General features: G+C 50.5%; 3 protein-coding genes across 7 annotated transcripts in view; all 3 read left to right on the forward strand.

Moving 5' to 3' along the window:
• EXOC6 (exocyst complex component 6) overlaps window positions 1-7,419 on the forward strand; it is a 169,808-nt gene extending 162,389 nt beyond the window's left edge. For 2 of the 4 annotated variants that reach the window (XM_069461029.1, XM_069461028.1), the window contains 2 exons: window positions 4,927-5,039; window positions 6,144-7,419. In XM_069461029.1, coding sequence (XP_069317130.1) covers window positions 4,927-5,039; window positions 6,144-6,276 — 246 coding nt within the window. In that variant the 3' untranslated portion in view covers window positions 6,277-7,419. Of the gene's footprint in view, window positions 1-4,926; window positions 5,040-5,829; window positions 5,842-6,143 lie in introns of all 4 variants that reach the window. The other 2 variants (XM_069461030.1, XM_069461027.1) reach the window with 2 other exon arrangements.
• A 1,798-nt stretch (window positions 7,420-9,217) lies between these two features.
• Window positions 9,218-16,887, forward strand: CYP26C1 (cytochrome P450 family 26 subfamily C member 1). Its single transcript, XM_069461031.1, has 6 exons — window positions 9,218-9,421; window positions 9,986-10,210; window positions 10,697-10,972; window positions 12,328-12,483; window positions 14,477-14,806; window positions 16,510-16,887. The coding sequence occupies exons 1-6, from the start codon at window positions 9,218-9,220 to the stop codon at window positions 16,885-16,887; spliced, it is 1,569 nt and encodes a 522-aa protein (XP_069317132.1).
• Window positions 16,888-21,212: 4,325 nt separating this feature from the next.
• On the forward strand, window positions 21,213-25,626 carry CYP26A1 (cytochrome P450 family 26 subfamily A member 1). Of its 2 annotated transcripts, none has more exons than XM_069460412.1 (7): window positions 21,213-21,571; window positions 22,045-22,269; window positions 22,498-22,788; window positions 22,868-23,026; window positions 23,538-23,672; window positions 24,247-24,399; window positions 24,664-25,621. In XM_069460412.1, exons 2-7 carry the CDS (start codon window positions 22,063-22,065, stop codon window positions 25,003-25,005), a joined length of 1,287 nt encoding a protein of 428 aa, XP_069316513.1. In that variant the 5' UTR covers window positions 21,213-21,571; window positions 22,045-22,062; the 3' UTR covers window positions 25,006-25,621. The 2 variants fall into 2 exon arrangements, with proteins under 2 accessions (XP_069316513.1, XP_069316512.1); XM_069460411.1 differs by lacking the exon at window positions 21,213-21,571 and adding an exon at window positions 21,617-21,860 and having other exon boundaries at window positions 24,664-25,626.
• Window position 25,627: the final 1 nt, after the last annotated feature.

The following is a 25,627-nucleotide window of genomic DNA, read 5'->3' on the forward strand; positions in this document are numbered from 1 at the left end:
AAGCTAAACCAGATTCAAGGAAAAAATGACCTGACACTGTGGGTTCACTTTTACAAAGGCAAAAAGTCACTTCAAGAGTTTCATAGAATGGTTTTAAGTCTGCCTAGATTCATTGTGTCATTTGCACAAAGTGATCTCAACAGGTCTGAGACCCCAAGTTTCTTGGGTTGTAGATCCAGAGTGAGTCTGTAGGATGGGAAACTGTCAGCAAGCTAAATGGGTTGACACAAATGAATTCCTCAGTGATTCTGAAGTGATTCAACTATTTTGAGCATATAAATAGGACCACCCATGCAACCATTTCTTTCCTTAAGCTGATCTTTTTGTTTGCTGGACACACACACAGGGAACTCTGAGGAAGTGAAACTTACAACTCACTTACAAATATTGGCATACATTCACTTTATGTTTTCAGATTAGTTATGAGGGGTATTTTTGAATCCTTGGTGAATAAAAAAAGTTAGGATACTAATTTCAGATAATCTTACAAATCATCATGAGATAGAACTGAGACACATTATTTTGCTATTCATTTTTATATGATCCATACTTTGCTTACTTCCCAAAAGGATTTAAAGTAGAATTATTTTACTTGACTATTGGAACTAACCCATTTATAGAACTTAATACCAATTTTCATTATCATGTGCCTGACTATCCTTTAATAAGTAATTGTAAAATTGCTTTTGGGTAATCTGGGGAGATTTTTGTTTTTGTTCATGTTTGATCTACATCTTTGAACTTCAGATATATGTGTTAAACTAATAAGTTCACCTGTTGAGACCATGTCTTACTGTTTATTTACAAGACTGAAAGATTTTGTGCGATTAATAACAAATGTATTATTTGTGCACTGCCATCTGAAGGAAGCAAAACTTGAAATGGGGAGGTGAGGTTTGTCCATAATTTGGGTTTTAATATTAAGAAATAGTGCATCCTGTGAAACCTGACCGATTGTGAGAGGCACAAGGCAATGACTGTTGGTGTGCAGTGAAGGGGTCAGTGCTTGTACCTGGCAGCACCCCGGTTTCCTCTTCCTTTCCTGTCACACTCTGACTCCAGAGCAGTCATGTTCTTTTTAGGTTATCCCAGTCAAAGACCAGGGATCATGCTTCTTGGTCAGAACAGGCCTGGGTAGCAGCCTGTGAAAATGGGCTCAGTCCATAAAATCTGGCCTGACAGTGTTAGGTGGGACTCAGGAATAAAGTCCCAGTCTTATGTTACATCCTTTACTTCAATAAACTGCATTTTAAAAAGCAAAAAAGGACCTTGTAATTGTTATAGATGGGAGACATTGGTAGATCATTCAGAAATATTAGTACTGCTTTCTCTAAGAAGATCATTTAACTCAATTAACATTAGACCCTGTGCTATATCATTAAGGGAATCTATCCTCTTTATCAATATCCCAGTGAAAACTTGGGAGAGGTGGAGGGATGTCAGTTGACTATATTCAGTTGCCATAGTTTGCCTGCAGGCCAACATTGGCGTTTTTCAGAGAGCTGTCAGCGTAAGCTAAAGTAGTCTGTAGGGTGCTCATTTTTTGTACTCAGGAAGCCTAACAAAGAAGCTCCAAGTAAACTTGGAATAGTGGTCTGGCATCATCAATCAATCAGTTACTTCTTGAATATGTACTGAGTGATCACACTGTGCTGGACACACTTTATGAGTTTGCCTGCCTAGCTTTGTGAATTTTGTTTCTATTTACTTATTCCAGCATTTTATACATTTGAAAAGTCCTCACACACATGGAAATGAGAAATCAGACTATGAGATCAGCATGGTTGTTTGCTCTGTATTTCCTTTCTACCCACATCCCTGTATGCTTTGGGACACTGACACTGAAATGGTGCTGACATCTCTAGCCGTTGGATTCATGGCCTGAGAGTAAAAGCAAGCAATCACCAGCTTGTGCAAAAATTAGTGGTTTCTATCTTACTCCATATTAAACTGATAGTAGCTTCCTCGCGTGTTACTGTAATTTACTAGGATTTTATGTGAATCGTTTTTTTTCTTTGTAATTTCTTCATGTTAACATCAAAATATTGCTTCTTTTTAACTGCTTCCCCATTTACAATGTAAGCTCCTTGGGGAAAGGGAGTTTGCCTAGTTTCAGTACTGTATTTCTGGTGTCTAGCACAGTATCTAGCACATTATAGACGGGCAATCAATTTTTGTTGAATAAATAAATGGATCTTATCTAGATCCTTGGCTCTTTTATCCACATTGGCAAAGCATTCAATGATTTATGTGCAAATTTATGCAAATTTCCACAGATATCTATAAATTAAACATACACAATGTATATTTCGATAAAATATTAATGTAAATATGGAAGCATAAGGATTAGATTTGTCTACAGGTGGGCAGGTTGGTTTAATTTTGTGGTTCCTATAATTTCTGATAATTTGCACATGAGTATCTGCATATGAGAGATTTGCATGTGAGTGTCTGACCATATGTAAGCATCGTGTTTATCTAGGAAAGTCTGTTTTTGTGCTGTAGCAGAATCAATTTTGTATTCACAGTTGGAGTTGGTGTGGCTTTTTAATTCATTGAGTAGGCTCCTCCCTTCCCACCTGGGGGTGGATCAGCCTAAGAGAAAAAAAGCCTTGTTTTAAGACCCCTTCCTCCTCCATATCCCAAAGGTCACATTGTTAATGCCTTTTGGAAGGAAAGGAAGACTATAGCCGGTATATTAAGTGGTTACTTCTGCTGACTGTGTGCATGTGCACACACATTAAACACATACCTGCACCTGAAAAAGGGATCTTCTAAAATGAGGCTTTTGCTGACAGCTGTGGGAGGGGTATTCATTACTGAAATTCATTTTAATGCATAAATATATAAACCTTACTTCTGACTGTAGCATTAACACATGTCCATTGTGGAGTATTATAAAAATAAAATAACAGTTACCCTTAATCCTACCATACAAATAACAGCCATTCCTCTTCTTCTCTCTGCTTTTCTTTTTTAAAAATTATTATATTTAGAGATGGGAGGGGGTCTCACTACGTTGCCCGGGCTGGACTCAAACTCCTGGGATCAAGGGATCCTCCTGCCTCAGCCTCCTGAGTAGCTCTGACTACAGATGCATGCCACCGGGCCTGGCTTATAACAACCATTCTTAACATTTTCTCAAATTTTCTTCCAGTCTTTTTTGATGGGTTTTTATGTAAGTTAAGTAGCAACATTTATCATAAAAATTTTCCCAAGTTATCTAAAATTCTATGTAAACATTAATTTTAATAACCACATGATATGCATTGTACAGATATAACTCACTACTTAACCATTCTCTTAATAATTGAGATTTGAGATTTAAGCTGTTTTCAGGTTTTTGATAACACAAATAACATTTTTGATATTATCCTTGTGCGTAAATTTTTGTTTGTTTCCTGAAATTACATTCCTAGAAGTAGGATTACTGAGTCAAAGGGAATGTCCATTTTTATACGGTTCTTAAACACATTGCAGAATCATGTTCCAGAGAAGTTATACCAATTTACATTCTTACCATCTGAGTGTATGAAAGTAACTTTTCCTCCTTGTGAAAGGAGGGAAAAATCTACTTGTTGCCAAACAATAGTTAAAAATTATACTGAACTTTAGGTAAGTTCCCTTTTGTTTTTCAAACACTATATTCTTTAACATTGTCTCAATGTAGTTTCTGTACCAGTGTTTCAACTTTTGGTATGACCTAGAATGTTATCTTGTCGGAAAGAAAATAGAGGGGGGTTTTGTAGTTAACATTTTCATGATAGAATTTTCTGCCTTTTGTCAGAAAGTCTCTGTCAATAGCTGTAAATTGGATGGGAAAAGAGTCAGACAAGTAGTCCTTTACCTTCCTAAGGAAAAGCTGGTTTCTCGTAACCTCTCTTTAGGTGGTTTTAATCACCCCAGAGTTTCATCCTCTCAGAGTCAGTGGGTCAGCTCTTGTATCTGATGAGTAAATGCAAATGTTTCCTCTATTTGAAGGCAAAACCAATAGACCCCTTACTTATAAAGTGAGTTAAAACAAAAGGAAAAAATCATATAAAAACTAAGGGAAGGTAGTAAGTAAAGCATTTAGCTTTCTGAAACAATTCAAATGGGGATAGGAAGTTGGTTTTAAATGGCTTAAAGGGGATTAGGGTTTTAAAGTTGGATAAAGAGTTTGGTGCTTTGGTTTAGGCATGGCATTGCTTTTAAAAGATTACTTCCATATTTGACAATGATTCTAACTGGAGATTATAAAGTAAACAGTCAATTTTAAGACACCACGGAAAACAAGAGTTTCTTTTTTGTTTGTTGTTTGTTTATACAAAATGATTCCCTAGAGTTAACAGGCTGAATCCTCAAGCCCTCATTTCATAATACTACTGAGGATCTATCACCAGGGAGAATCCAGCAGAGGTTGTTTAATGCACTTAATTGAGATTATCTGAGCTTTTGGTTTAAATTACTTTGGAAAAAGTCTAGGTGCAAACAGCTTCTTTGAAAGGTAAACATACTTAACTCTAAGAAAAAAGGTTCAGTTTAAGTTCTTTAAAATTCTTTATACAGGTGGTAGCGCCAACCTTTATTAATTGAATTTGGGTGCCAACTGAATAATGTGTAAAGATAAAATCTCTGTACATCGGTACAATTGTTAATATAATTGTATTAACAGTATTTTTATTATTTTATAATTATTTGAAAGCACAACAAAGTATTTTATTAGAAAACAACCCCTGGCAATTTTAGTAATGTTAATTGAAAAGATAGTATGTACTATTCTGGTTATAAAGTACAGTTAATGAAGTTTTAAAAATGAATTTCCTTATCCTATTCCATTTAAGAAGCAAGTCATATTAAAGTGGCCCCAGAATAACATATACTTAATTTATGTATTAACTGTGGGTAAATAATCAAAAGTTTTAACATTTCCCCCATCTTCCTCAGCTCCTTGACCTGTTCATGGTTTGGGATTGGTCTACTTACCTAGCCGATTATGGACAACCAGCTTCTAAGTACCTGCGGGTGAATCCAAATACAGCCCTTATTCTTTTGGAGAAGTGAGTATATTCTGAAAATTTTTTTGTGTAACATTTTAGCATTATTTGATTTAGTGATAAAATGAAGAACTAGGGATTTCCATCAAAAGAGAAACGTCTAGATAGAGCTTAAAAGCTCAGTCCATTTTAATGACCAAGAGATGAGCCTTTCTTTCTTGCTCTTCAGAATTGGTGGAGTTTCATATGTAATTGCTGTTCATAGTGATGTGGACAAAACATTTTTCCTTTTGTATCCTGAATTGCAGGCTTAATTGACCTTAGAAATATGTTCACTGGGGATATAAGAATTGGAGCTTTTTTTTTTTTTAATCTGTAACACAGGAAAGAAGGTATAAGGTATTTTGTAAAATGTGGCCAGGAATTAGAATGTTTGCCACCAGTGCTATCTAAATCCTACCATTGTGGACTTGAATTCTTTGCAGGTAGTGAAATATGTAATTTGAAAAAATAATGTAGTAAAAACTGAAGTGACAGGATTTACTAGTGCATCTTGTCCAACTTAACATAAATTTCTTTTCCCTATTGTGTGGCAGACTTAACCATATTTCGTTTTAAGTATCAGCATTAAAATTTTCCATTTTAAAATTAAAATTGTATATCATCTTCCCACATTTCAAAATATCTGTGGTGTATTTGATTTGAAAGGACAAAAGGAACTGTTTAAAATAAATGTATTAATAAATTTCTTTTACAATGCCATGACACACCATTGAGGCAAAAACATTACTATTTTAAATTTTCTAATGCTATTTTTCCTTTCACCTTGTCTTGCTATGAATGTGATTTGCAGAGTCCATAGAGGGTATGTATTTTAGGATACTTTATGGAATATTAGAAAATAGTGTGATAGTAGTAAACTTAGCATACTTTAGATTTACGTAATTAATGCAAAAACACCACTTCATATAGAATATAAAATAAAGCTTCTAATTTTTTGTGTAGTAGCTATATCTGTAAGTTTATTAGTACCTACTTTCTTTGAAGTATATTTTTCAAACATAGGATTAGTGTGAGATAATTCAGAGCATGCCAAGATATTTTACTTGTGACAGCATAGCTTTTAAGTTCCTTTTACTAAGCTTCTTCATTCACATATGTTTCTAGGATGAAGGATACTAGCAAAAAGAATAATATATTTGCTCAGTTCAGGAAGAATGATCGAGACAAGCAGAAGTTGATAGAGACAGTTGTGAAACAGCTGAGGAGTTTGGTGAATGGTATGTCCCAGCACACATAGACTTCACATCGCTTGCACTCAGTGACACCAAATCTGTGACTCAACATTGATCTCCAACAAGCACTGGTCAGGATACAGCAATTTGTTTACAGAATTCGAAAATACAATAGAGAAAAGACATGAGGGCTTAAACAAAAAATAGTAATAAATATCATTTGTATGGATTTTTAAATAATTAAATACTATTTTATATATGGAAAATGTGACATTAATTTTTTTCACTTTTGGGGAAAAAAGGCAAAAGTATAACATATAATCAAGTCAAAAACTGTATATGAAACTGATCACAAATACAACAGAAAAACTTACGCCTCTACTCATAAGTACTTTTTTCTATTGCAACTTGAATGATTTTCTGTTTTTTCATCAGTATATGGTTTTGGAATGCAATCATGTCTGATAGGAGAGTATTTATTTCACTATCATTTTCTGACTTTTAGCTTTTATTTGCATCTCAGTGTGATTTAAGTAGACTCAAATTTCTAATTCTGCTGATTCGGAGGGGGAAATAGACAAATCTTTAAAGCTCCCTGAAATCAAACTTGATTTAGCTCAGTAAGAATGTGAATTATTTGTCCTCCTTGGGTGGTTTAATTTAATCGTTCTGAATATGAAGAAATGGTTTTGGATTTTCTAAAGATGCAGTGTTGTTTCTGTTCATCAGGGTTAATATTTCCAACCATTGCTTGTAGCTGACCCCGTTCTAGGATTTGTTTGGTTTGGTTTGGTTGAAGTTAAAAGAGAGGACAGGAACTAAATTGGGCTTACCACTTCAGGTGCAGCTTGCGCTAGGGTAGATACATTCCTACAAACAGAAGTTACCACAGGGGTCAGGTTACTTTCTTCAAATAGCAGATCTCATTACTGTATCCTCACTGTGGAAACAAGCCAAACCAAATGAATTCTGGAAAACCTAAAACAAATGTACATTTTCCTTTGTGCAAGTTACTGTGGTCCAAACGGAGATATAAATCTGATCTTTCTTTTCCTTCATTGTATTTATGCTGAATACTCCCTTTGCATTTTCAGGATTTATGCCTGTAAGAAACTATCCCTGACTCTGTAAAATAAGTATAAAGAATTATATGTACATCCCTTGCTTTTGTGATGAAATATTAAAAAGATTGAGCAAGTTGTTGAAAATGCATTTGGTTATTTTGTCCATTCAGAACTTCCTGATTTAAAACAACTGCTTCCTTCAGAAAAGCATATTATTCCCTAGTTATTGGAATGGGAGTGGCACCAAAACAACAACAACAACAACAAAAACATATTTGTTCTCTTGATCATCTACTATCTTAAAGTATTTCACATTTTAAAAAATATTACGTGAAAAACACGGTAATGCTTCGGGCACAATAAAATCTGGAAGTTAAGAGAGGAGCGGTGAACAGCTAGCTCTCCTTGCAGACTCTGGAATGTGGCTGTCCCTCGGGTGCCTTACCAGCCCTCCAGGGTACTTGGGATGCCTCCCCTGCTTCGGCAGAGCGTCCCGGGATTCGGAGAGATGTCGCCATTGCACTGCCTGAAGCAGACCACTGTGGGTCCTCTATACGGTTCCCAATAATCCAAGCACACTGCAATCTACCGTCCCCCGTCCCGCAAGCGCGCACGCTCCCTGTCCTTGCGCTGTAGAGGCATTTAAAACACTTGGATGGGACACACGAAGCCCAAAACGCATCTGGGTAAACTGATGAAGAATCGTCGGCGGACTCGGGAGAGGAATAGATACTGGCTCCCTCCCCACGCGCTGATCCCGGTTCACACACCCCCTGTGCCTATGCATAAAGGGCTCTACGCAGAGTAATGACTGGAGGCGGGAGGGGGGGAATGAATTCGGTCCCTGAGACCGGAAAGGGGCTCGGGAGGATTTACTCGTCACGGGCTTCGGGCGTCTCCGTGAAGCTTTGGGCAGCAATGAAACTACCATCTTTCGAAGGATCCCTCGATCAGGGAACCAGGAGGGGTGAGGGGACTGTCGTTGAATCTCAGCCCCGTTATTCCTGTGGGCTCCTGCGATGCCAACGCGGGCGTCGACGACCGCAGTTGCCCTGAAAGACCTAGTAAAGAGGAAAAACTCCAGTCTTTTAACCTTGGAGTGGCGAGGGGAGGGCGCCTCGAAGCTCGAGGATGGGGATCCCAGAGAGAGCCAGCAGCCAGGGGTGGGTCCAGCGCGCGGGGTTCGCCCACTCTCCGAGCTCCTGCGAAGAGCAGGGAGGTTCTGGCGCGAAACCTAAGGCCCCGCCCGAGGATTTGCGCGGGGCGCAACCCCCAGCCCAGCGGAGCGCGCAGCGGCTGCCACGCCCTGCTCCGAGCCCCTCCGTGAATGCGCCGCTGCCCACCGCCTCCAATCATTACTCTCCGTGGAGCCCTTTAAATATGCAAAGGCACGTCACGGTGTGTGAACCGGGATCCGTCTGTAGGGAGGGTGCCAATATCTATATAAATGTGTCCAGGGCGGGCCAAGAAGGGTTAAATGACTGGAGGAGAGAGAGGTGGGGCGGGGGTCTGCTGCCCTGGTAAGGGCAGCCCAGGTTGGCAACACCGGTGAGTTGCTCCTCTCTTTGCCCTTCCTCGCTGCTTCTATCCAAAGAGTGCTGGTCCCAGGGGGAGGTGGAAGGTGCCCGCGGGTGCCGGGCGGGAGCGTTCCTGAGGCGGCCGGCACCCCCGGGAGGGACTGGCATTCTGGCCCTGGATCCGGGAAAATGTCCTGAGTGCGCGGGCCTCGAGGAAGGCGTGTTCCCTAGGGCGCACGGTCACTGCCTCCTGCACTGCCAGTTTGTTTTTAGAGCGGAGTTCTTGTCCAAGTTTATAAATCTGCGGCTTGGCCCCCAAGCCCCAGGCCCCTTCCGGACAGAACAGGTGAGCACTGCGCACTTTTCGCGCCCCAGTTCTCCAGTCCCCTGCGCGCTGTGGGCGGCCTGGCCCCAGCGGGCTTGTCATGTTCCTCTGGGGGCTGAGCTGCCTGTCAGTGCTGGGGGCGGCAGGCACTGCTCTCCTGTGCGCCGGCCTGCTGCTCAGCCTGGCCCAGCACCTCTGGACCCTCCGTTGGACGCTGAGCCGAGACCGGGCCTCCGCCCTGCCCCTGCCCAAGGGCTCCATGGGCTGGCCCTTCTTCGGTGAAACGCTGCATTGGCTAGTTCAGGTGAGCAGTCCATCGTCCCCCGGACCCTTAACATGGCCCTTCTTCCCCGGCTCCCACCGGACCGTCTTCGTTCTCAATGCCCCCTGGGGTTCTTAGCCAGCCCCTTCCGGTCGCCCACAACCCCCGGGAGCGAGCACAACTCTCGCCTTTGCCTAGCTGCCCTGTGCTCCCTCGAAGGGACCTCACATCACCGTCACCGAAGTTCTACCCGGAGCAACTTAAACTCGTCCCGACACAACGCAGGGGTTTTAGGAGGGGATCTGAGGAGCTTGTATCCTTATGTCCTACAAGCTTAGAATCAGGAGCCAGGAGCGCGTCTCAGCCGTGCGCCCCTGGGCTCTCATGTCCCCATTCTGATCCTCAGTTTCTGCATCTCACCAGTGGGAACAGGAGCATCTACATTCCCACAGAGTAGCTGAGGAGGCCCATTTGGGACCGTGTTTTATAAAGAGTAAAGCGCCCGCCTAAGGCAGGGAGTTGTTACCAAGACGCAGTTGGGAGGTCTTGGTCAGATCCCGGGCCAGGCCCAGAGGCTCCAGCTCTGCTCGCCCACCTCGCTCGTAGGGCTCGCGCTTCCACAGTTCCCGCCGGGAGCGCTATGGGACCGTGTTCAAGACGCACCTGCTGGGCAGGCCGGTGATCCGCGTGAGCGGCGCGGAGAACGTGCGCACCATTCTGCTGGGCGAGCACCGCCTGGTGCGCAGCCAGTGGCCGCAGAGCGCGCACATCCTGCTGGGCTCGCACACACTGCTAGGCGCGGTCGGCGAGCCACACCGGCGGCGGCGCAAGGTGAGTAGGATCCCGGGAATGGGCCGTGGGAATGTCAGACCGCTGCCTGAGCATCTGCTGTGTGCCAGGCTGGGGCCAGGTGTTGGGTACACTGTGAACCCGACCAGGATCCCTGGCTAACGAGCGGGTGGCCTTGGGCCGGGTCCCTTACCTTCTCCGGCTTCGGTTTATATAGACTAGGACCAGGCTAAAAGGTCCTTTCATCTCCGATCTTCTGTGATTCTGATACCAGAAGCGCTGGAGATTCTGACTTAGGCCCTGGGGAGACTTCCTGGAGGACATGGCAACTGGAGCCTGGATGGATGGGAGGGACCGTGTACCTTAGGACAGCACTAGGGGGAATGGCTAGAGCAAACGCCAGCAAGTTTAGGTCTGAGCGTCTTAGATAAGGAGGAAGTGACCGGAACCGGCCTTCTGGCTACTCGGGAATCGCCAAGCAGAGGACGCCCGATTGTGACCAGCGCTGTTCACACGCGCTCCCCACAGGTGCTGGCGCGCGTGTTCAGCCGCGCGGCGCTGGAGCGCTACGTGCCGCGCCTGCAGGGGGCGCTGCGGCGCGAGGTGCGCTCCTGGTGCGCCGCAGGAGGGCCGGTCTCTGTCTACGAGGCCACCAAAGCACTCACCTTCCGCATGGCCGCGCGCATCCTCTTGGGGCTGAGGCTGGACGAGGCGCAGTGCGCCACTCTGGCCCAGACCTTCGAGCAGTTCGTGGAGAACATCTTCTCGCTGCCCTTGGACGTGCCCTTCAGCGGCCTGCGCAAGGTACTGCCGCCTCTGCCCCAGACCTTCCTCTCGGGGCTCCAAGGGGCAAGCGGGTCGCCCAGAGCGAGATCGGGTGCCTTTATCGCACCCCGTGCGTCACCTCTACTAGGGGATCGAGGCGCGGCCAAGGATGGGAAGGCGGCGTGGTGTGGCGGTGGGCCCTGGCGTTGGCCTCTGTGCTGGCTCCCTAGGGTGACCCAGGGCGGGTCACATACCCTCTCTGGGACGGGCGCGGGCTTCCCGGGTTTGGGTCTCGGTAGCAAGTGTCCCGCCAGTCGGTCCGGCCCCTTCCCGGAGCGGCGCCTCCTGGCCAGGTCTCCATCGCCTCCTCGGAAGCCGGGACGGCGGCGGAACGGGCGGGAGAGCCAGGGCTGCAGACACGCCCCCGGCCCAGCCCGGCGCCAGCCCGGGACCGAGAGGGGTGGGTGCCGGCTTCCCGCCTCCGGGCCCAAGTTTCCGGATCAGAGAACCGCTGCCTCTTCAGACTTCAGAGCAACGGGAGGGATCCAGAGAGCAACTAGGAGGCCCCACCCTGCCTTCCTCTCCCCGTCCTGGGACTTGTCACTGTGCGATTCCCTGGTTTTCAGTCACCTTAATAAAAATAATAAATATGTATAAAGGGTCACGCTATGGGCTGATCGCCTTAGATACATTTTCTGATTTAATTCTAGCAGCCTACAAAGTGTTATTCTCATTTTATTGACAAAACCGAGGCTTAGAGGTTAAAAGACTTACCCAAGATCACACAGCTAGTGGGGGCAGAGAGAGGATTTGAACCCAATCTCCTCTGGCTACAAAACTCAAGTGCTGCATTACAACGTTCTCCCAGGGGGAGGCGTTTGCTGAGCTTGCTCCCTGACTCCGGAGAGGCACCCCAGCCCTCTTGCCCGCCCCCTCACCAAGGCCAATGCTCAGAACATGCAATAGTGTCCTCTATGTCAGAGCTTTCCTGGGTGCACCAAGGTGCCCACTGTCCCAGCCTCAGCCCAGTGTGGACAAAAGGCAGTGGGCTGACCCCAGCCAACTGGGCTCTGTGCCAGGGATGGTCACTGACAGCTGTGTGACTCCGGGCAATCGCTGGACCCCTCTGAGCCTCACCACCCTCCCCTCAGGATGACAGTAACTGTCCGCCTTGCCTCAGAGGGGGCTTGTGATAATCAAGACAGAATGATGTTTGTGGACAGTGGACAAATTCCTGACCATTTATTGAGCCCTGCTCTGTGCCAGGAGCTAAGCCGGGAGACTGTGAACACCACGATCTCAGCAGAGCCAGTGCTGGAAAGGCTTTCAGGGTAGGTGGCCAGACCTGGCCTCCTGAGCATTGCTGCCCACCTCCCTTCTTTCCTGCACGTCAGGGCATCCGGGCGAGGGACCAGCTGCATCAGCACCTGGAGGAGGCCATTGCTGAGAAGCTTCATGAGGATAAGTCTTCGGAGCCCGGTGATGCCCTGGACCTGATCATTCAGAGCAGCAGGGAGCTGGGCCAGGAGCTCTCAGTGCAGGAGCTGAAGGTAGGTGGCAGGAGGCCTCTCCTTCCCCCTCGTTTGCATTTGCATATGCTACATCCCTAGAGCCACATGCTGTTTGGCTCCACCGTAGAGCCACTGGCACTCCTTTAGGGGGAGGGGAAGCAGGTGACCTGGGTTCTAGTCAAGACTCAGTCACATCCACTAGCTGTGTGACCTTGGGCCCCTGCAGTCCTTCTCAGAAAGAGTGCTGACAGCTTGACTCCTAGGCCCACCCTCACCGGTTTCTGGCCACAAATCGCTCTGCTCCCCGCCTCCCTGCCCCCTTTTTTGTCACCCATGCCTTTGTCTCTGCTGTCCCCCTACCTATGAAGCTCTCTTCATTCCTTTTCTTCTACACTCTCTAAGGGGCTCAGGGTCAAACTCTACATCCTCAAGGCTCTTTTCCTCCAAAACCCAACACTGTTCCTCTAGGAGCTGCCTCGGCACCTGGCCCCTCTGCCTGTTTTGCTAATGCAGATTTCCTGGAGAGTTAGGACCCCTCCCCATGTCCATGTAGAGCACATGCAGTGGAGGGAAGGAGGGAAGCTTTGCTATGGCCCCCAGGACCTGCTTGAGAACCCAAAAAGGAATGGCGAGGCTTGCAGGGAGGGAAGAGAGATGGAAAGACCTCAGTCTTCTGTGAAGAGCTCCCATCCTTTCTCTGGGCCTCGGTTTCCCGCTTTCTACCAGCCAGCCCCTGAAGCCTTAGTTTCTTTTCTGAGAATGGAACTAATAATCTCTGTAATCTCTACTCTGACACCTGGGTGGTTGTGAAGTTCAGGGGAGTCAGGGGATTAGAAGAGAAAGAGCAATGGGCTCATGAGTTCTGGGGGAGGCTGGTGGGCGGGAGCAGTTCTGGGCTGTGAAGGGGAGTGGTGTAGAAAGGTAGGGGTGGTCCCTTCTGCCTTGACGGGACTGGGGAGGGGGGGGGCAAGGCCCTCTGGGTTCTCAGGAATCTTCAGTTCTGGCTGGAGTGGCAGGGGCAGGCCAGGCTGGGTGGGCCAGACCAGGGAGGATGTTGGGGCTCTGGGGTCTCCAACCCAGTTCCCTGTCCTGTCCAGGGTGGAGCAGGCAGTTAGCCTCCAACCAGGTCAGTCCTTCCACAGATACTATTATGCACCTATTCGGTGCCCGGCTCCATGCTGGCACTGGGGATCCAGTGGTGAGCAAGACACAGCCCCTGTCCTGGAGGTTCAGGAGAGGAGGGTACACATTCACCCTATGACAGTGGGAGCCAGTGTATAAATACAAACTGTGGGTGCTGCCAGGAAGGAAGACACCGGGGTTTAGGATCTGGGAGGGCAGAGGCAGTCAGTGAGGACTGGGGACGGGAGGATGAAAGCCACGAGTCCCCTCTTCTGCCCGTCTTGGGCAGAGCAGTCCAGGAAAAGATTTAGTGACCATGGGGACCACTCCAGTAAGGGAGGATGAAGCCATCATGCTGGCTTTGTTGCCAGGCTGGTGCTGCCGCTACAGGTGCCTTTGTCTGTTCCACTGAGGTCATTGTCAGGAGCCCAGCTGGGGTTGGAGGCAGGTTGGTTAGGAGCACTGCACGCCTGAGCCCAACTGCTGGGACCGCTAGCTCTAGGGACCTTGAGCACCTCTCAGAGCCTCAGTTTCCAACCCTGTAAAACAAGAGCAGTAATTGTGCCTCACAAGGTTGAGGCGAGAATCGAATAAGTTAGTAACCTTGAAGCAGTAAGATACCACGCAGAGTAAGTTTCCCCGCATTATCTCTGGGAACTCCGGCAAGGCAGGTGGATAGATCCTAATTTTGCCTGTCACTATATGTGACTTTCCCAAGTGGCAGACTTGGACTTTAATAGACTTCAGGATTCGCTCCTGCAGTCACGACGGTAGCACATCCCTGATCCCTGGCCTTTACGCAGTAGTGACTTTGGGCCCTCTCGCGCCTCCAGGGGGCCATCGGGCCAGGGCTCTGGGCCCCTGGCGACTCTGCTGACCTAGACTCAGCGCCGCCCGGGCTGTCTTGCAGGAGTCGGCTGTGGAGCTCCTCTTCGCCGCCTTTTTCACCACGGCCAGTGCCAGCACCTCCCTCATCCTGCTGCTACTGCAGCATCCCGCGGCTATCACCAAGATCCGGCAGGAGCTGGTGGCGCAGGGGCTGGGGCGCGCCTGCGGGTGTGCGCCCGGGGCCGCGGGGGAGGTCGCGGGGTCCTGGCCCGACTGCGGCTGCGAGCCGGAACTCAGCCTCGCGGCGCTGGGCCGTCTGCGCTACGTCGATTGCGTGGTCAAGGAGGTGCTGCGCCTCCTGCCGCCAGTGTCCGGCGGCTACCGCACCGCCCTGCGCACCTTCGAGCTCGACGTAAGTGCGCCGCGCGCCTGCTGCCGGCCCGCGGTCTAGGAGAACAAATAGCGCCCCCTCAGTTTGTCCTGCACTCCGCTCCTCTGGCTCCCTCACAAGGTCGAGGAACCGATCATTGTCACCTGTCCAGGGCCTGGGCTAAGGCCGGATTCCAGGGAATGGCGGCCATTAAAATATAGGGTAGAGTTTCTTAATGATCTGGGCAAGGTTAGGGTCTAGACCTGGCTCCATCTCTGTAGGATCATAGGTAGTTCCCTCTTCACTCTGGGCCTCAGTTTACCCTCTGGAAGGAAGCTGTTTTGGTCCTTGCCAGCTCTGACACTTTAGATGAGGCTGGGACTGTGCGACAGAGTGGCACCCTCGCCCTGCTGAACAGAGGGCGTTTGCCTGAAAAGCTGTTGCTGTAGTCCCCGGAGCACCAAGCCCGGTGACTGGGTGACTCCAGGCAAAGAGTGGGCACCTCCTTCCACACCGAACGTCTGTGGCCAAGGTAGAGGGGGCAAAGGAACTGGGGCTTCTGCCCTGGAGGAGCTGAGCTCAGAGTGGAGAGGGAGGGGACCAGGACTGACAGCCTCATTCTATACTGTGGTGTGAAGAAGAGAGTGATCTCTAGTGCTGGGTGACACCAAAACATTTTGAGAGCTCTTATTGGGACTGGAGCAGTGAACAGTTAGGATGGGGAGAGCTCACCACAGAGAGAGAACAGCCCAGACAAAGGTGGGTGTTTAGGTGTGTCTTGGATACTGAGTCTGGAATTCAGGCTTCATTTGGCAGGCGCTGGGGTGCCCCGCAAGACCTTAGGGAAACAGAAGGAGGGGAGCACAGAGCTGGGGAAGTGAGCAGAGGACAGGGAAGGGTCTTAGGCATCCTGCAGTTTACAGATGGGAAAACTGAGGTCTAGAGAAGAGAGAGCGAGAGATCCTTGGATATTCCAAGCTGTTCTGTTCCCCTGTTAGAAACTGTGAGTATCCACCCTGGAATGTCTTGAGACAGGGATAGCAGGTACTTAAGGGAGTTGGAAGGCACATCAAAAAGTGAAATGGTTGAAAAAGCTGGGAGTGAGCAAAGGGGATGTGAAAGCTGCCTCCCAGCATTTTAAGGACTCACCAGTTTAATTCTCATGTGTCCCTTCTTAAAGCGTGGCTACCAAATCTGAACATTATTGCCCAGCTGATGGGTGGCGAGGATGGGAAGGTTTTGGTTCAAGACAAAGAAGAGCTTTACAACAGAGCTGACCTAAAGGAATGGGTGTCTCTGTCCTTTGCCTAGTTCCAGCTCAGGCAGCTGGAAGGTACAGGACTAGAATTTAGGTCTCCTGATGTAATGTCAGAAGGAAAAAGAAAGACAAAAACAAACACAGGAACATAAATAATAGATCCCATTTACTGATCACTGATAGATGCCAGACTCTTAATTTCGATCCTCACAACAAAGTGGACATTTTTGTTCTCATTAAAATGAGAACAATTTCGATTAAGAAACTGAGACTCAGAGAATGGATATGTAGCCCAAGATCCGGCAGGTCATACAGTTCGCTTTGAAGGAGCTGAGATTGGAACGCAGAGCTTTCTCCTGGCTTTGGGATTAGTCGCGCGTTCCTTGCCGGTTTTCAGAAGCCCGTTTGATACACCGGGGTGGAGGGTCGGTTCGGGCCGGGTTTCCAGGTACCGCGTGGTCAGGCTGGTCTTCTCCCCTTCCCGCAGGGCTACCAGATCCCCAAGGGCTGGAGCGTGATGTACAGTATCCGGGACACGCACGAGACGGCCGCGGTGTACCGCAGCCCTCCGGAGGGCTTCGACCCGGAGCGCTTCGGCTCCGCGCGCGAAGATGCGCGGAGCGGCTCCAGCCGCTTCCACTACATCCCGTTCGGTGGCGGTGCGCGCAGCTGCCTCGGCCAGGAGCTAGCGCAGGCTGTGCTCCAGCTGCTGGCGGTGGAGCTGGTGCGCACCGCACGCTGGGAGCTGGCCACACCCGCCTTCCCTGCCATGCAGACGGTGCCCATCGTGCACCCAGTGGATGGGCTGCGGCTCTTTTTCCACCGGCTCGCGCCTTCGGCTGCAGGGGATGAGCCATGCCTCTGACCCACCTGCGCCACCCACCTGCGGCTCCCTAGTGCGGCGTCGCACACCCACTCACTCGTTCACTCACTCAACTAACGCTCACTAAACGCGTCTCTGTGCCAGACTCGAGGGAGGAGAAGCTCGAGCCACAGCAGCTGAGCCGGAGAAGCGCCCCGGCCGGTGGGAATGTGCCTCCTGCCCTCTGCACCCAGAGGAAGGAAAGGTCGTGGGCCAGGTCTCTTAAGCCCTTCCCAGGATGTCCAAGCAGGGATGGAGGGAACAGATCTGCACTAGGTGTTACTCGGTTTCACCTTCCCGAGCCAATGCCAGGAGGGTGCGTGGATGGCGGGGCCGCGGGGGAGGGGAGACTGCACCTTGCAGATTGTGCCAGAGACCCGGCGCACGCGGCGGGACCTGCAACCCTTTCAAGGAAGTAGAGACGGAGGCTCGTCCCTGGCCTGGCTTTGGGCCATAGGAAGAAGACACATGGAGCAGGATCCCAACGGAAGTTCCTCAGGCAGCTGGCCTCGGGCTTCGTGCGCCGTGGCCACTCGGCCCACCTCGGCGGAAACTCCGAACAGTGGGCGCTTCCAGAGCTCTAAATGGCTCAGTATCACCGGATTCCACTGGCGACTTCTAAAAGAAAAATTCTTACTTCAAGAACGCATTTAATCTTCCCATTTATACAGGAGGGAATAGGCACACTAACATGTCTCTAAGGCTGGATTATTTTCATGGGAGGCTAAGACATAAGCAGAGAGGTTTGAGATATTTGTACCCCAAACAGGAAGGCCACGAAATAGTTTCCTCCCAGTGGTTGAGCGAGGAGGCTGGGGCTTAGCTGGGCAGCTGCTCCCTGGTGGGAAGGCCTGGGGTGGAGGGTGGCGGAGGCCTGGGAAGGACTTATCCCAGGGTATACCCAGAGAGGGGCTGGGAGCTGTGCAGCCTGAGGCCCGGGCTCTCAGGACTTCCCTCCTGAGCATAGCCCCGGAAGCCCAGCTATGGAACCCCAGGGGTTACTGCTTCAGCATCCTCTATCACAGGGAGAGACTGAGGAGCCAGCAAGGGGAATGACTCCCCTGAGGAGCCAGCCATAGGCTTCTGGACTCCCCAGCCAGTGCTCTCCTCCTCCCCATCAGTTAACTCTCCTGCCCCAAACCTCTGCACCTGTGGCCACCATGCAAGAGGCAGCCCTTCTGCCTCCTTTTCATAGTGATCCCTCGCTTGACTTGAGGACTCTCTCAGCCTTCCAATACAGTGGTTCCTACCAGTATTTAAATCAGAGCCAAAAGCTCCCACATCACTACCAACAGCTCACTTCGATCAGCCACCCATCTTCCGATGGCCCAGACAGCTGGACATGATGGGTGAGCCAGGGAAATCGCCGCCCAGGCCCAAGCTGACCCCTTAGTGAACCAGAAGGAAGCCAGTGCCCTCCTGACCTTATGCTTAAGGTGGATCCCGCAGCCAGAAGGAAAGAGGGACATAGCAGGCGTGTGCAGGGTGGGTAGCTCAAGAGTGCAGCAGGCCCTTCCAAGCTGGGCTGACACCACCTTAACCCCCACACAAGGCAATTCATCACCCATTGCCAGTGTAGGCTGGACACCAGACCCTGAGCTTGGCAAAGGTTGCAGGATGTGGGCCTGCCCTCTGGGTGCTCTTGAAAAACCACCCAGAGGACAGCCTAGCAGGAGAAGCTCAGGGTTTGGGTGAGGAGGAGGAGGACCTGGGCTTCAGGGTTGATTATGAATTAGGGAAAGGAGAGAAATGTGGGGTGTGGCCTCAGACGCAAAGACAGTGGAGCTGGGTCCAGGAAGACGTGGTTTATGTGCTCTGGGGTCTAGACAAACTATAAGTAGGGGCGGCTCCAACTTTCATTGATTGCTATATGTCACATTCAGTAATTTCAAGGAATATCTGAACTCCAGTGTCAGTAGCTGCAGGTTCTCTGGAGGAGCAGAGGAGGTTCTTGCCCTCCGGGACTTGATATGCTCGCGAAGGAGGCAGACAATACATAACTAGCTAACAAAAGAGCAAGAATATGCCCAGTGGTGATAAGAGCATAAAGAAAATAAAACAGGCCTGCAACACAGGGTGCCTGGGGCAAAAGTTGGCTGGGTGGGTGGGGGAAAATTCTTGGAGGAGGTGACATTTGACTTTGGTAGGAAGCAGCCAGCTGTGCTCTGGGGGAGGAGTGCCCCAAGCAGGGGAACCCACAAGTATAGAACCCTACGACAGGAATGAGTGTTCAAGAAATAGAAGAAAGGGTTGTGAAAGGAGAAAAGTGGCCGAGTGCTTCCAGGTCCCTGGTTCATCTGACCCCAGTGTACTCCTGGGTCACCACCCCTCCCCACCAGCAAAAATACCACTCGCCACCCCCACCCCCAGGCTTTAGCAATAGGGAGGCTGTTTCGTAAACATCTCGGAAACATTTTGTTTTCAGTGAACCAACTCCCCCTGCCCGCCCACCACCACCCAAGAAAGCTTGGCGAGGTTCCTAGATCAAAGTTCTCATGGGGCTGGTAATTTATTGACCCCTTTCCCCCTTTCAAGATGTTTTTCAATGATCTTTCACTCTCACATTTAATCCTTTCCTGCTGGACGCCCCCGCCAGACGCCCTCGCGGGTCTCCCTGGGCAGATAGCTTTTTTAAAAAATTTTCCCCTGTGGCAATTTCCAGCGCGCAGGCCCTGCTCATCCTGTGACCCGGCGCGCGCTGAACTTGGCGAGGTGGCCCCGCAGAGTTCACTCGGATGTCACGGTCCGGCCTGCAGGGGTCACAGGCGGGTCAGGCGGTAGGATTGGGAACGGGCCCCAGGTCACGCCCCCGCTCGCCAGCTCCGCACACCGGCCGGAGGCGCTGTCCAGAAAGGGGCGGGCTCCGGGTTTCTCAGAATTACCTCCAGCGCGATTCGCCCGGGGTTCCTGCCGCTGGCCCGAGGTTGGCTCGCACTTATAGTCACCAAAGCGTTAGAAGAAATGACAGTGGGAGAGACAGAAACCCTGACCAAAGGCTTTGAAACGCTGGGCAGCGCTATGGGGAAACGCTGACAACCCGAAACCCGAAACCCGCACTGCGGCGACCCCGGCTTGGAGCGTTGCTGAGACTATGCGGGTCCCTAAGACCTCCGCAGATTATTTCCTGGCCCCTTGGGGTTTGAGGACTCCCGGGAGGGCAACTTTTTGCCAGCTCTCAAGATCAAAGAGTTTTCCATCTCCAAGGGACGCTCTCCAAGGCTTTTTGAAAGAACCAGTGTTCGGTTCTAAAAAACGTACGTCCTTCTGTGTCGTTTCCGGCGCCGCTGGTGCGTGCCGCGCCCAAACCAAGGGAGAACATGGCCCTGACTGTCCGAAGCGGCGTGGCTCGGCCAGGTGGGCCAGGAGCGCACGTGCGCGCCCAGCAGTGCCAGAGCTCCAGGCATTGTAGTTGGGCAAAATACAGAAAGAGCCGCTTCCCTGTACAGATTCCTTCAACCCTCCGATTAGCGGTCGGCAGAGGCCTGGGTTTAGGGCTGAGCACCCCGCTCACTTGGGTGAGGACAATGGCTTTACTCTGGGCGGGAGCTAGGAGAGAGGAGGAAGGCTCCAGTGCCCCGGGTGCAGGCCACCCTGGTAACGCAGACTAGCTTGTCTGGAGCTGGGAAGAGTATTTGCAACCAGATGGCCCTTTTGGGAACTCACAAGTACCCAAGGTGTGGACAGGTCTGGAATGATCGCCTCCACATTAAGAAGGAGGAAGCAGGCACGAGGATGAGTGGTGACTTGCCCAAGGTCACGCAAGTAGAGATGGAGCTGGGACTCAGAGCCAGGACTCCTGAGCTTTCCTTCCTCTATCTCCGTCTCCTTATCTTGCCAGGACTAAGGACCCCCTTCCCCGCTGCCTAGCTGGGGCTTCAAGCCCCAGGGCCCCCAGAATCGGGCCGGCTGTGGCTGGATTTCAGAGCCGAGCCGGGCGCCGACTGCCGAGCCGCGTATGTGTTGCCCCTGTGGTCCCTCACTAGGGCGTCAGGGCTGGGGAGCAGGCTTGAGTAGGGTAGCACCTGGGGTCCTCAGGGACCTGGAGGCTCTCTTGTATCCTTAAGTAAGACCTTCCGAGTCTTTACGTGTGCTGGCCCCCTTGCGGGGGTTGGGGAGCTGAGATCCACGAGCCGCCGGCCATGCCTGACTCCCCGCGGCTCCCGCTTGCATCCTGGCCCTGGGCTCTTCTGCGCGATCTTCAGAGAAGCCGGGACGTCTGCGTTGTGCTTGGCTTTTTGGACCTCAGTTTCCCCAATTGTGGAACGAGGCAGCTGGACGATTTCCGAACCCACTTCCCCTTGCTTCCCTGGCAGGTGGAAGGGAGCTCACGCGGCGCCTGCAAAAGGAAAGCAAGTGAGGGCGGTTTGGGCTGGGGCGGCCCGTCGGACCGGGCAGGAGGGATTCCAAAGAGACCTCCAGGGAGCCTAGTGCTTGAATGCCCGCTCCTCGGAGCCCTGGCCCGTCCCGCCGCCGCCTCGGAGCTCCGCACACCTTGGATGGGGGAGGCAAGCTGCTCCTAGCCCCGCACCCCAGGAGGCACGCTCGGAGGGAAACCGCCACCGCGCCGCCTCTGCCTTGGCGTGGAACAAACAGTTAAAGATTTTGGGCAGCGCCTCGCGGGGGGAGGAGCCAGGGGCCCAATCCGCAATTAAAAATGAACTTTGGGTGAACTAATTGTCTGACCAAGGTAACGTGGGCAGCAACCTGGGCTGCCTATAAAGCGGGCGCGCGGCGGGTTTTGGAGCGCTGGCGGCGGCAGCAGGTGGCGCGGGAGGCCAAGGCGCACCATGGGGCTGCCCGCGCTGCTGGCCAGTGCGCTCTGCACCTTCGTGCTACCGTTGCTGCTCTTCCTGGCCGCGATCAAGCTCTGGGACCTGTACTGCGTGAGCAGCCGCGACCGCAGCTGCGCCCTCCCCTTGCCTCCCGGGACTATGGGCTTCCCCTTCTTTGGGGAAACATTGCAGATGGTGCTGCAGGTAAGGGAGCTTGGGGCGAGACAGGACGCTTTCCCGGAGCCCGGCTCGGCTCTGGGCTTGCGCTAAAGCAGGGGTAGGTGCCCCGGGAAGGAGGTGACTGCGACTAGGAGCGGAGCTAGCCGGAGGCGCGGCGCTCCCCGGCGCCCCCTCACGCCCGCCTCTCTCCTCTACCTTCCTCTCACAGCGGAGGAAGTTCCTGCAGATGAAGCGCAGGAAATACGGCTTCATCTACAAGACACATCTATTCGGGCGGCCCACGGTGCGGGTAATGGGCGCGGACAACGTGCGGCGCATCTTGCTCGGAGAGCACCGGCTAGTGTCGGTCCACTGGCCCGCGTCGGTGCGCACCATTCTGGGCTCCGGCTGCCTCTCCAACCTGCACGACTCCTCGCACAAGCAGCGCAAGAAGGTGAGGGCGGGGTGGCGACGCCCGGACAGGGAGGAGGATCCCATTTGTCGGAGGGGTTCGGGCACATAGATCCTGGGCGGGCGCTAGCGGCGTGAGGTGTGGGCTAGGACCCTCTCGGAGCTCCAGGTTAGGCTTCCCAGCCTGGAGGTGCCACGGTTCTGGTGGGGCTAGGGATGGCGAGAGGAGCAGATGGAAAGTTTTTAACGCTGTCCCCTCCTCTGGGCTCAGGTGATCATGCGCGCCTTCAGCCGAGAGGCGCTTCAGTGCTACGTGCCGGTGATCGCGGAGGAAGTGGGCAGCTGCCTGGAGCGGTGGCTGAGCTGCGACGAACGCGGCCTCCTGGTCTACCCCGAGGTGAAGCGCCTCATGTTCCGCATCGCCATGCGCATCCTGCTGGGCTGCGAGCCCCGGCTGGCGGGCGGCGGGGACGCGGAGCAGCAGCTGGTGGAGGCGTTCGAGGAGATGACCCGCAATCTCTTCTCGCTGCCCATCGACGTGCCCTTCAGCGGGCTGTACCGGGTAAGGGATGCAAGCCGGATGCGGAGTGAAGGGCGCGGGAACGGGCGTTTGCTGACCGCCGCGCGCTCTCTGCGCTCAGGGCATGAAGGCGCGGAACCTCATTCACGCGCGCATCGAGGAGAACATTCGCGCCAAGATCTGCCGGCTGCGGGCGGCCGAGGCGGGCGGGGGCTGCAAAGACGCGCTGCAGCTGTTGATCGAGCACTCGTGGGAGAGGGGAGAGAGGCTTGACATGCAGGTGAGTGGTGGCTTCAGAAGAGGCACTGCAGAGTTTGGTCCCCTGGCATTCCTAGCGCGGTTCCTGGGGCCCCCAAAGCGCCCTTCTGGGGCCCAGCTTCCGGGAGTGGGCTGCCCGCCCAGACTCCACACGGGATCCTGAACGTTGAGAGACCTGGTCCGGAGAGCTGTGCAAGAGGCTGCCGGAACTGGGAGCGTCCCCTAGGCCTTCCAGGTTTTAAAGGGAAAGTTGGGATTTGCAAAATGTTAATAAAGAACCCTGAGCGATTTTGATAAAACTAAGACTTTAACTCAGGAGCTCCTGGTAGAGTGGGATCTTACTCCCCTTCCTGCTCTAGCTGAACTAAAGGGACTTTGCATTTTGTTTAAAGATATTGCTTTCTTTGACTTTCTATTAGCAAAACTTTTAGCTCTTCTAGTCTTCCCTCCAGAGCCCCTAGTTTGGTTCTGAGTAGTCGCTGTGTAAAGATGCTTGCAGATTTGAACAAACGTTGGTCTTACTCCATTTTTAGGCACTAAAGCAGTCTTCAACCGAACTCCTCTTTGGAGGACACGAAACCACGGCCAGTGCAGCCACATCTCTGATCACTTACCTGGGGCTCTATCCGCATGTTCTCCAGAAAGTGAGAGAGGAGCTCAAGAGCAAGGTAGGGAGACTCTGGGGGGTCCCCTATTAGCTTAGGAAATCCAGCTACTCCCTGGCCAACTTCCGAATAAGCAAATGTGCTGCCTTGGCTGAATATTTTGAAAGTGCAGGGCCAAGGGGTGGAGGAGAGAGTGGGGAGACAAAATTAGCTTTCTGAATAAAAAGAATGGAATTTTGAGCTGTGATCCCACTTGGGCAGGGGTTGACCTTGTATTCCTACCCCTCCTCCACCTTTTGCAGAACCATGGAGATTTTCAGATAGGTTCTACTTTCCCAAATTTGTCTGTCCAAGGGCATGAATAGTGATAAGCCTGGGTAGCTGATCAGTGGTGGCGATTGGGGTGGGGGAAGGTTGGCCCTTCTAACTGCTGAGCAGCCTTCTCGGAATTGTAAATAGGTAGTGGATTTGGGCTGAGGGGTGGAGGCAAATGGTCACTAGCTGTTGTTTCCTCCTCACAGCCTCTCATCATGGGGCCCTTTGGGTTTAGTCGCCACTTAAGCCCTGTTTATGTCTGCTGGGCTGATTTTATTGGAGCACACAATACCCATTCACCTCTGTATGACTGTTTTGATAGGGTTTACTTTGCAAGAGCAATCAAGACAACAAGTTGGACATGGAAATTTTGGAACAACTTAAATACATTGGGTGTGTTATTAAGGAGACCCTTCGACTGAATCCCCCGGTTCCAGGAGGGTTTCGGATTGCTCTTAAGACTTTTGAATTAAATGTAAGTTAAAATTTCTCTCCCCCCTACCCTCCCTTTTGTTGAGGTTTTAAAACTCCCCCGTTCATTGGCTTAACTTCTTTATGCTTTTGATAACATTGTCCTGCCCTGTGTTGCTGTCATGTTTCAGCAACCTAAATCAATCTCTTTCTCTTTCTCTCCCTCTATTTTAACTCATAACTCCCCCAAAGATATAGCTGATAGGTTTTTTTTGTTGAAAGGAAAATTTCAGTCTGTCAGCCCTTGGGGCTTCATACTCTTTTGCAGGGATACCAGATTCCCAAGGGCTGGAATGTTATCTACAGTATCTGTGATACTCACGACGTGGCAGACATCTTCACCAACAAGGAGGAATTTAATCCTGACCGATTCCTGCTGCCTCACCCAGAGGATGCATCCAGGTTCAGCTTCATTCCATTTGGAGGAGGCCTTAGGAGCTGTGTAGGCAAAGAATTCGCAAAAATTCTTCTCAAAATATTTATAGTGGAGCTGGCCAGGCATTGTGACTGGCAGCTGCTAAATGGACCTCCTACAATGAAAACCAGCCCCACTGTGTACCCTGTGGACAATCTCCCTGCAAGATTCACCCATTTCCAGGGGGGAATCTGATGGGCACGAAGGCTCAAACCTCAGACTTACTGGAAATGTACATAGAGTTTTTATATAGTGTCGTGTTGGCTTTATATTTAATTTCTAAATGTATATTATAATATTTATGCATCTCTACTATAGTAACATGGTCTTTAAATATTAAAATAATGAATTTGTATAATTTCCAAATAAAGTAAAATTTGAAGGTGCTTTTCTTGCATTTAAGATTCCTGTCAGGGAAAACTCACCGGTTCAATATTTGTACTTAGTGTATTTACCCAGATTTCTAAATGTCTACCTGGGTTTATTTGTCATCTGTGCATATCTATTTTCTGTGAGGAAGAAACCGTAGCTGTTTTTTTTTTCTGTTAAACAATCATTAGCGGATAATATTGTGTGTGTGTGTGTGTGTGTGTGTGTGTGTTAGTCCAAAGGTATCTTTGTAAACTTTTCTATGGTAGTTTAGGTTCCCTATTTGAAAAATCTATCAAAGTTAATTTTAGTGGGTTTTTTTTTTTTTTAGTTTACTTTAAGGAAAGATGAATCTGAAAAGGTAACACTTTGAGAACTATCATTCTAACATAACACCTTCAGCCCATCCAACATTTAATAAACATAATAAATCTATGTTGTCAGATAG

This window comes from Eulemur rufifrons, chromosome 28 (genome assembly GCF_041146395.1).
Source record: "Eulemur rufifrons isolate Redbay chromosome 28, OSU_ERuf_1, whole genome shotgun sequence".
Taxonomy (NCBI): domain Eukaryota; kingdom Metazoa; phylum Chordata; class Mammalia; order Primates; family Lemuridae; genus Eulemur; species Eulemur rufifrons.